The sequence below is a fragment of the Anomaloglossus baeobatrachus genome, chromosome 5, assembly GCF_048569485.1.
Source record: "Anomaloglossus baeobatrachus isolate aAnoBae1 chromosome 5, aAnoBae1.hap1, whole genome shotgun sequence".
Classification (NCBI taxonomy): Eukaryota; Metazoa; Chordata; class Amphibia; order Anura; family Aromobatidae; genus Anomaloglossus; species Anomaloglossus baeobatrachus.
Window position 1 is genome coordinate 271,514,684 of NC_134357.1, and position 10,850 is coordinate 271,525,533.

General features: G+C 47.8%; 1 protein-coding gene across 1 annotated transcript in view; it reads left to right on the plus strand.

Moving 5' to 3' along the window:
* The window catches only part of LOC142311259 (uncharacterized), a 76,190-nt gene extending 66,462 nt beyond the window's left edge, over positions 1-9,728 (plus strand). Inside the window, exon 8 of the mRNA XM_075349500.1 lies at positions 5,071-9,728. Coding sequence (XP_075205615.1) covers positions 5,071-5,872 — 802 coding nt within the window. The 3' untranslated portion in view covers positions 5,873-9,728. The remainder of the gene's footprint in view (positions 1-5,070) is intronic.
* The last annotated feature ends 1,122 nt before the right edge of the window (positions 9,729-10,850 follow it).

Here is a 10,850-nt window from a genome sequence, read left to right on the forward strand (position 1 = left end):
AACGCAGGACGTCGATCTCTCAAGGTCCCGGCCTTGATGGCACGGTCTCAGGATCACAGACCTCTGGCAGCGGACGCTTTAGTCCAGGATTGGTCGCAGTTTCGACTGCCTTATGTGTTTCCCCCTCTGGCGATGCTGCCCAGGGTACTACGCAGGATCAGGTCCGACTGCCGTCGCACCATTCTCGTCGCTCCAGACTGGCCGAGACGGTCGTGGTATCCGGATCTGTGGCATCTCACGGTGGGTCAACCGTGGGCACTTCCAGACCGCCCAGACTTGCTGTCACAAGGCCCGTTTTTTCCATCTGAATTCTGTGGCCCTCAACTTGACTAGGTGGCCATTGGTGCCTGACTCCTGGAGTCTTCAGGGTTATCTCAGGATGTCATTGCCACCACGAGACAAGCCAGGAAGCCAACGTCAGCCAAGATCTATTACAGGTCTTGGCAAGTCTTTCTATCCTGGTGCGCTGATAACGGCTTTCCTCCATGGCCGTTTGCCTTACCCACATTCCTTTCATTCCTACAATTTGGAATGGACTAGGGTTTGTCCCTCGACTCTCTCTAGGGCCAAGTATCCACGCTCTCCGTGTTTTTCTTTCAAAAGCGTCTAGCCAGGCTTCCGCAGGTCAGCACGTTCCTGCAGGGGGTCTGCCACATGGTCCCACCTTGCAAACGTCCGTTGGAACCCTGGGATCTTAGCAGAGTCCTGACGGCTCTTCAAAAGCCGCCATTTGAGCTGCTGCGGGATGTCTCTCTCTCCCGTCTTTCGCAGAAGGTGGCCTTCCTGGTGACAGTCACATCTCTTCAGAGAGTGTCTGAACTTGCAGCGCTGAGAGGAAAGGCTCACTTCCTGGTTTTCCACCAGAATAAGGTGGTTCTTCGTCCTGTCCCGGAATTTCTCTCTAAGGTGGTATCTCCTTTTCATCTAAATCAGGATATCTCCTGGCCTTCCTGTTGCCATAATCCAATTCACCAGTGTGAAAAGGTTTTGCACTCTTTGGATCTAGTGAGAGCACTCCGGTTCTACGTGTCTCGCACGGCGCCCCTGTGCCGTTCAGATGCGCTTTTTTGTCCTTGTCGCTGGCCAGCGTATGGACTCAGGCATCCAAGTCAACCTTCCGCTCCCTTCAGGGCTGAAAGGCCATTCTACCAGAACTGTAGGTGCGTCCTGGGCATTGCAGCACCGGGCAACGGTTCAGCAGGTGTGTCAGGCAGCTACGTGGTCTAGTCTGCACACTTTCACGAAGCACTATCAAGTGCATACCTATGCTTCGGCAGACGCCAGTCTAGGTAGGCGAGTCCTTCAGACGGCGGTTGTCCACCTGTAAGAGGGGGCCGTTTTCGGCTCTTCTTATTGAGGTATTCTTTTACCCACCCAGGGACTGCTCTTGGACGTCCCAATTGTCTGGGTCTCCCAATGGAGCGACAAAGAAGAAGGGAATTTTGTTTACTTACCGTAAATTCCTTTTCTTCTAGCTCCTATTGGGAGACCCAGCACCCACCCCTGTGCCCTTTGGGCTGGTTATTCTTTTGGGTTATGGTCTTCAGTTCTCCGAACATCCTTCGGATTGAATTTACCCTAGACCAATTTATAAGTTTCCTCCTTCCTGCTTTTGCACCAAAACTGAGGAGCCCGTGGTCCATGGGAGGGTGTATAGGCAGAGGGGAGGGGTTACACTTTTTAAAGTGTAATACATTGTGTGGCCTCCGGAGGCAGAAGCTATACACCCAATTGTCTGGGTCTCCCAATAGGAGCTAGAAGAAAAGGAATTTACGGTAAGTAAACAAAATTCCCTTCTTTTATTTTACTAGTCCCCCTAGGGGGCTATTGCGATCAGCAATCCGATTGCTCTGCACTATCTGCTGATCACAGCTACACAGCTGTAAACAGCAGATACGTGCACTTCCTGCTTCCCTGGCCTCCATGGAAAGCGAAAGTGAAAGTAGTTCATGTCTAGCACAGGAGTCATCACATGACCCTGTGCTACCATGACAACCATTGGAAGTCGCGCGATCATGTCACGTGACTTCCGGTATCAGGCGGTAAGTAAAACTTTACCGCGATCGCGTTTATAATGGCGCTGTCACATATTGACAGCGCCATTTCAGGGGTTAAACGGCACGAGCAGATAACGATTCTGCTCGTGCCTAGCAAGCACACATCTCAGCTGTGAAAGTCAGCTGAGATGTCCGCTGATCGCGGCATGCTGCTGCCAGCAGACCGCGGGCAGTAACGTTATGACCGCTAGGATGTAATTTTACTGCCCGCGGTCGTTAAGGGGTTAATCAGTTGGGGGTCTGCTGGTCACCACCCATGCTTGTCAGTGCAATACTCCTTTGAAAGACAGTGTTTAGCTGACGTTTATAGGAGAGATCATGATTTTAGCTATACATAGCAATGCTGATACGCTGCTATGTATAGCACAAGCAATTAGATGATTGCAGCTTTAAGTCCCTTAAAGCGAACCTGTCAGGTGCAATATGTACCCAGAACCATGAGCAGTTCTGGGTGCATATTAGTAATCCCTATAGTATACAAAAACAGATGCGGTTCTGCACCACCGCGTTATACCTTGAAATGGTGTAGGGAAGGAATAGGTAATGCTCGGGTCTTTATCCAATAGTACACTGGTCATGGGTGCACGTTGAAGAGGGAAAAGAATTCCAATATTTGTCCCAGGAGATTAGAAGGCAACTGCACAATCCATTCTATATCAGAAAACGTGCTTTATTTAATCCAAGAAGCGCATTAAAAAGCAGGGGTAGAGCCGGGTGCAGGCCCCCAGGGGATGACGGCCGTTGTGCACCTCCTATTGCTTCCAGGGGTCCACAATCGTTAGAGAGATAATTAGAAAAAATATTTCTATCTATGCTAGTGTATACAGGGACTGTTAGTCAAGAATTACTAATATGCACTCAGAACAGCTTGTGCTTGTGGGTGCATATTGCACCTGACAGGTTTCCTTTAAGGAAAATACTAAATACAGTAAAAAGTGAAAAAAAAACCTTTTGAAAAATATGAAAAAGCAAACAAAGAACAAAAATTAAAATCACCTACTCTTTTGCCCTATTTAAAAAAAAAAAAAAAAAAAACAGCAACACATATTTTGTATCGCTGTGTTGATATATGTCCAATGTATCAAAATATAAATTAAATGAATCTGGTCGGTAAACTGCGTAATGCGAAAAAATGTATACTCCAGAATTGTGGTGCAAAAAAATAAACCCTCACACAGCCTTATATTCCAAAAAGTGAAAGAGTTACGGTTTTCAGAAAAAATGGCAACACAAGCAAAAATTATTTTTTTTTATTTATTTTACAAATTTCAGAATTTTTTTAACCACCTAAATAAAAAAAAGACTATGCATGTTTGGTATCTGTGAAATCATACTGATCTGGGGGATCATCTTGCCAAGTCAGTTTTACAATATAGTGAATGTTAAATAAAAAACCCAAACAATAATTGTGAAATTGCCCGTTTTTTGCAATTTCAATGTACTTGGAATTTTTTCCCTGCTTTCTAGTGCATCACATGATAAAATTAATAGTGTCACTCAAAAGTACAACTCGTCCGGCGAAAAATAAGGCCTCACAAGGCTGTGTAGATAGAAAAATAGAAAAGATATGGTTCTCGGAAGAAGGTGAGGAACAAATAAAAATTGCCCTGTTGTGTAGAGCCCCCGTCACATTTAACGACTTACCAGTGATTCCGAAAACGATGTGACCTGATAAGGATCGCTGGGAGGTCGCTTGTGAGATGTCACACAGTCAGATCTTACCAACGACGCAGTAACGATCAGCGACCTGTATAACGATCTCGGCGGGCGTTGGGACTGTGTTAGGAGGTCGTTGGTAGGCGTCAAACACAGCGATGCGTCCTGCCCAGCAGGACATCACTTTTGAAGAAAATGGTCCCAACCATTCAGCTGCGACTAGCGATTTCACAGCAGGGGCCTGATTGCTGGAAGGTGTCACATAACGAGATTGCGGCTGCGTCACAGAAACGGTGACGAAGCAACGATCTCGTTAGTGATCTCGTTAGCGATGTCGTTGTGTGTGACGGGGCCTTAGGAGTTTTGACTATATTTGAGCGTCTCACAAATTGATATTCACATGCAAACAATGTATTGTCTTTTTATTTCTTCTAGTTAGATCAATGAAGAGAAATAAAGAGCTCGAAGAGATATGTTCAAGTCCTCTCTCTTCCGCTGATGATTTAGAGGAAGAAGATAACAGTGATGTTCAACTGGATCATCAGGTATCATTAATTGAAGTCTCAATAGTTCCTTAAAGGTGTACTCTGGCGAGATAAAAATGTTTGCGCTGTCCTTGCCTTCATACACTATGAAGCTGAGCTGGTCATTAAAGTTCTACTAACTTTAGATCACTAATAAATCAAGAAAATAATAGCTGCTCTTCACCCCGTATGGGATGTTACATCACAGACCAGTGTAGAGCTCCATGCAGCAGCAGGGAACAAGGGGCTTGTGATCGCCGGTTCCATCCTCTTCCTACCTGCCAGCTCCCTGATATTTGCTTCAATCCATCCCTAGAACAGGGAACATGGCGGGTGCGTGGCCGCTGGGTACTTGCTCTTCCTATCTGACATCCCCCCTGTTCTGTGATGCAGCATGGAGCTTTACACTGGTTTGTGACGTAACGACCCATACGGGAGGGGTGAGGAACAGCTACTATTATATTAATCTACAAGAGATCTAAAGATATTTAGAACTGCAGTAGCAAGCTCAGATTCATAGTGTATGAGGACAGGGACAGCCCAAACAATTTTTATCTCTCTAGAGTAGCCCTTCAAAACCAGAACGATTTTTAGATCATGATTATTTGTATGTTTTAGGATGAAGATTTACTTGATATTAAAATTAAAGTTGATGAGGATGAAAACGAGAATACAGATATGGAAGATGACATGCAGCTTAAAGAGGAAGAGATTCCAGTAGATATCAGCACAAATAAGCCCCCAACCCTTCACAGTAGAGATCCACCAATTGATCCCTCAAATAATGAGGAGCAATTTCTTAACAGAAGCAGAGATTATGTTTGTGGAAACCTATATCCCTGTTCTGAATGTGGAAAGTACTTTAAAAAGAAGACAAATCTTATCCGACATCAGAGAATTCACACAGGAGAGAAGCCATTTCCGTGTTCCGAATGTGGAAAAAGTTTTATTCAGAAATGTGACTACATTCAACACCAAAGAATTCACACTGGCGAAAAGCCATTTACATGTTTAGATTGCGGGAAATCATTTACGAAAAAGTCCAATCTTGTTGAGCATCACAGAATTCACACGGGGGAGAAGCCATTTTCATGTTACGAGTGTGAAAAACATTTCGCAAGAAAATCTGAACTTTTTAGGCATGAGAAGACTCATCATACAGGCAAGAGACTGTTTTCATGCACTGTGTGTGGGAAACTATTCACTCAGAAATCTGATTTAATACAGCATCAGAGTTTTCACACAGCACAGAAGTGGTATCCATGTTCTGAATGCGGTAAATGCTTTACATGGAGGTATAACCTAGTCAAACATCAGAGAATTCACACAGGGGAAAAGCCATTTCCTTGCCCTGAGTGCGGAAAGTGTTTTACCAAGAAATGTAATCTTGATGAACATCAGAAAATTCATGCTGGGGAGAAACCATTTTCCTGTTCAAACTGTGGGAAATGTTTTACGTCGAAATCTAACCTTGTTACACATCAGCGAATTCACACGGGCGAGAAGCCATTTTGCTGTTCTCGGTGTGGGAAATGTTATACGAGGAAGGCTAACCTTATTGAACATCAAAAAGGTTGTGAAAGACACTGTAGTCGTCTCCCTCTGGCAGTCACTACTTCAAAAGGTCACAAGTAAAAGGAATGCTATGGATAATAATGTTAACACCATCACCCTAAATATAATTGACCATATTTTTCAGATTACAGGATGGGCAGTACTATATGACGCATCCCAGGTTTAGACAGCATAAAATAGAAAAAGCATATTTCTTATTAATTAAAACTTCCCTGGCTGTGTAAAGATGTGTAGCGGCGTATATCAAAAATGTTAATGCACTAAAGTATAATAGGGAGGTAATAGATCTACTGTTAGTGTTCATATTTATTGTATATACACAGCACACACATACACTACACTAAAGCTGGGTTCACACATAGCGACAGCGACAACGACGTCGCTGTTACGTCACCATTTTCTGTGACGCAACAGCGACCTTGTAAGTCGCTGTTATGATCGCTGCTTAGCTGTCAAACAAAGCAGACGCAGCAGCGATCATAACGACACGCGTCACTGTGCAGAGAGCAGGGAGCCACGCACACTGCTTAGTGCTGGCTCCCTGCACTCCTAGCTACAGTACACATCGGGTTAATTACCCGATGTGTACTGCAGCTACATGTGCAGAGAGCAGGGAGCTGCGCACACTGCTTAGCGCTGGCTCCCTGCACTCCTAGCTACAGTACACATCGGGTTAATTACCCGATGTGTACTGCAGCTACTTGTGCAGAGAGCAGGAGTCGGCACTGGCAGCGAGAGCGGCGGACGCTGGTAACGAAGGTAAATATCGGGTAACCCTTGGTTACCCGATGTTTATCTTGGTACAGCTTACCGCAGCTGCCAGATGCCGGCCCCTGCTCGCTTCATTTCGTCGCTCTCTCTCGCTGTCACACACAGCGATGTGTGCGTCACAGCGGGAGAGCGACGATCAAAAAATGAAGCTGGACATTCAGCAATGAGCAGCGACCTCACAGCAGGGGCCAGTTCGTTGCTGGATGTCACACACAGCGACGGGACGTCGCTGCTACGTCACAGAAAATGGTGACGTAGCAGCGTCGTCGTTGTCGTCGTCGCTGTGTGTGACACCACCTTAACACACGGACTGCACACACAGCTTTGCTAAATCAACACACCTCTGCTGCAGCCTTCGCACTGCATACACCACATTCCATCCAGAGGACTTACAGCAACCAAGCAATACAGCTTGTGGTATTTTATGCATTTGTTTGGTGCAGGTGCACACTCCCCATGATAAATGTACAGTAGGTATTTTCTACTAAATGATTTCGGTCTCTCAAGATTAAGTCCTCTGCATTGCTAAATCAAGAGTACAGTTTAAAGTGCACCTATCATTGCAGTTGAGTTTTCAGAATAGTATATCATACATGTGCACTGGAGGAATAACCATAAATGCATAACCATAATAACCAATGTTACTATTATGATGTATTGTTTTTTACTAGTTTTGCCCTCTTGAATTTTCATCTTTTTTTTAGACTTCATTTCCAGAAGGGTTGGTTTATTGTGACTTAAAGGGGTTGTCCACTACTTGGACAGCCCCTTCTCATTCCCCTTGTTCGCCCCGTAAAAATAAATAGGCTTATATTCACCTCCGATAAGGCTGCAGTTCCCACAATGTCTAAAGCCGCGTTCCCGGGGCCCGTGTTGGTTTCGGTTATAGAATGACTACCAATCTCCGCCTTTAAAACCCCTCTTACTGCTCAGAGCTAGTCGGAACCGGTGGTATACCCACCCCAACATGGCAGAACACACGGGCGGTCCGAGAAACGAACGCACTCCAGTTCATCATCCAGATCGCCTTCCCCCTTCATGTCTTCCAGGATAGCACTCTCGCTCTCCCTCCTCAGATACCCTAGCAGTCTCAGACCAGAACTCCGATTTGGATTCTGAACAGATGTCCAAGCTCAGCGGCATAATGGACAGTCTGATTATGCCATCAATCAGACTCTCAAAGTGAAAGAGAAGGCTCCGACCCCCTTAGTCAGTCCATCCCCTTTAAGAGGTCAAAGAAACCTGTGAGGGTTTTTGCGAACCAATAGGAATTCGACGAGATCTATTCTAGACAGTGGGAACATCCAGAGAAGCATTTTTAAAAACGTAAACGCGCACAGGTTCTTTATCACTTTGTGTCAGACCTTCTCCGCAGGTTGTCAGAGTCCCCCTCGTGGACCCCCTGGTTTCACGACTCTCCTCTAGTACAACCCTACCTTTATTTGACGGTGCCTCCCTTAAGGAACCGTCTGACAGAACCATAGAATCCCTACCCAAGTCAGCCTTTGAGGCCTCGGGGTCAGCACTCTGCTCAGCCTTCGCCTCCACCTGGGTCTCAAAGGCTGTTTCCGTCTGGGCGAAGATGCTTCGTCAGGGCATCCTTTCAGACGCACCTCCCTCTGAGTTAGCTGATCTCTCAGATCAAATTGCTCACGCAGGAAAGTACCTTCACACGGCTTCCCTCGACACCGCCGGCTCCACAGCCATGTCAGCAGGCAACATCGCCACAATACGCAGGGCCCTGTGGCTACAAGCATTGAATGTAGACCCAGCCTCCAATAAGTCCCTCTTCGGTGTCCCCTTCCAGGGCTCCAGACTCTTCGGGTCCAAGCTAAACAAAATCCTCTCCGATACGACCGGGGGAAACAGTACTTCCCTCCCTCAGTTGAAAAACCCCCGCGTCCCCCCAAAAGGCAATCCTTCCCCTTTTGTTTTTTTCATCAATTCTCCGCTGGCAGTAGCAATCGTCGGGATAGGTCGCCTGTGCGGCGGGAGAAAAGGAAGCCTTCCTTCAAAGCAACACCCTTTTGGCGTCCCCGTGGTCAACAGAACAAGACTTTCTGTCCCAGATCCAACAGATTCTTTTCTGCATGCCTGCGATCTCTCCTAGAGTCGGCGGTCGCCTCCGCCTGTTCCGAAGCGTCTGGGGTTACGTAATTGACGATGCTTGGGTCGTCTCTTATGGTTTAAAAAATAGAATTTTCTTCATTCCCTCACCCATGCTTTTTTGAATACCGTCCCCCCAAGGAACATTCTGTCATCCTGGGTTTTTTCACAGCCATTAAGTCCCTCCTAGATTCTGGGATCGTCATTCCCGTTCTCCCGAAGGAGTGCTATTTGGGTTTTTGTTGAAATCGTTTTGTGGTTCCGAAAAAGGATAGGGCTGTACGCCCCACTCTAGACTTTAAACTGCTGAACAGGCGCGTCCGTCTCCACCACTTCCGCATGGAGTCACTGTGCTCAGTCATAGCCTCCATGGAGCCGAATCGGGGGAGTATAACTGCTCGGTGGACATCCAGGATGCCTACCTGAACATTCCCATTTTCCCAACATATCAAAGATTCTTACACTTTGTGATTCACGATCACCACTTTCAGTTCACAGCACTGCTGTTCGGGCTTTCCGCAGCTCCCAGGGTTTTCACGAAGGTAATGGCCATGGCAATGGCTATACTTCAGACCCAGGGTAGTCTCGCCATTCCCCACCTGGATGACATTTTGATAAAGGCTCCCTCCTCTGCTGAATTCCAGGAAAGCCTCCAGATCAATGTGGCTACCCTCGCTCGCCTCGGCTGGATAGTGAACTATGTGAAATCGTCAATGGTCCCGGCTCAATGTATCACCTTCCTTGGAATGACGTTCAACACTACATGTGCAAGAGTCTTCCTACCCAAGAAAAAACATTCTGCTTCCCGCAAGGGAATTCAGACCCTCAAGCGCTCCTTTCCCTGCTCTCTCCGTTTCTGCATGAGCATCCTAGGCAAGACGATGGCCACAATGGAAGCTGTTCCCTTCAATTAGTTCCATACTCGTCCTCTTCAGGGATGTCTACTATCTGCGTGGGACAGGTCACTTCATTCGCTGGACCGCCTAGTTCTACTTCCCTGACAGATCAAGAAATCACTGGACTGGTAGAGGAGTCCCCCCCCCCCCCCCCCTCGTCTTTCAGGGGAGATCATTCCTGTCTCTTCGCTGGAAAATCGTGATGACGGATGCCAGTTTCCTTGGCTGGGGGGGCAACCTTCTAGGATCTCACTGTTCAGGGTCGGTGGCGTCATGATCCAGGCGGGCTTTTCCCTGCTGCTGGTTACACCCAGCTCTGGCCTGGTCATGTCAGGGGTTAACTTCCCTTGCCTCGTTCTGGATCCCAGGACGCTATATATTGCCTTTCTTTGTCGCTCCATTGGGAGACCCAGACAATTGGGTGTATAGGCTATGCCTCCGGAGGCCGCACAAAGTATTACACTAAAAGTGTAAAGCCCCTCCCCTTCTGCCTATACACCCCCCGTGCTCCCACGAGCTCCTCAGTTTTTTGCTTTGTGCGAAGGAGGCAGACATGCACGCATAAGCTCCACAGCTTAGTCAGCAGCAGCTGCTGACTATGTCGGATGGAAGAAAAGAGGGCCCTTAACAGGGCCCCCAGCATGCTCCCTTCTCACCCCACTCTTGTCGGCGGTGTTGTTAAGGTTGAGGTATCCATTGCGGGTACGGAGGCTGGAGCCCACATGCTGTTTTCCTTCCCCATCCCCCTTAGGGCTCTGGGTGAAGTGGGATCCTAATCGGTCTCAAGGCACTGAGACCGTGCTCCATCCACAGCTCCTGAGGACTCTGCTGGATAGGAGCCGAGTATCGTTCAGGGACATGGCCCTGCTACTTTGAGGTACTCTGTGTCCCCGTGGGGACCGCGCACAGCAACACTCCAGCATTGCTGGGTGTGCTAGTGCACCGGGGACCGCGGCGCTGACCGCGTTTGTGCCATTACACACTGCAGCGTCGCTGAGTGTGTTAGTGTATGGGGACTACCGCGCTGACCGCCGCTACCATTGTTATTACTGTGGCGCGGCTGGGACTGTTAGTGCGCCGGGGACTTCCGCGCCGACCGCGCTTATACGGCGGCCGCGCTTATAACTCGAGTCCCCGGCTTTTGCGGCCTAGTCTCTTTTTCTTCCCGCCCCCAGGCCTGCCAGTCAGGGGAAGGGCGGGACGCTGTGCAGGACGGCAGCACTGAGGGCTGGAGCATGCTTTGCATACTCCACTCCCCTCACTGT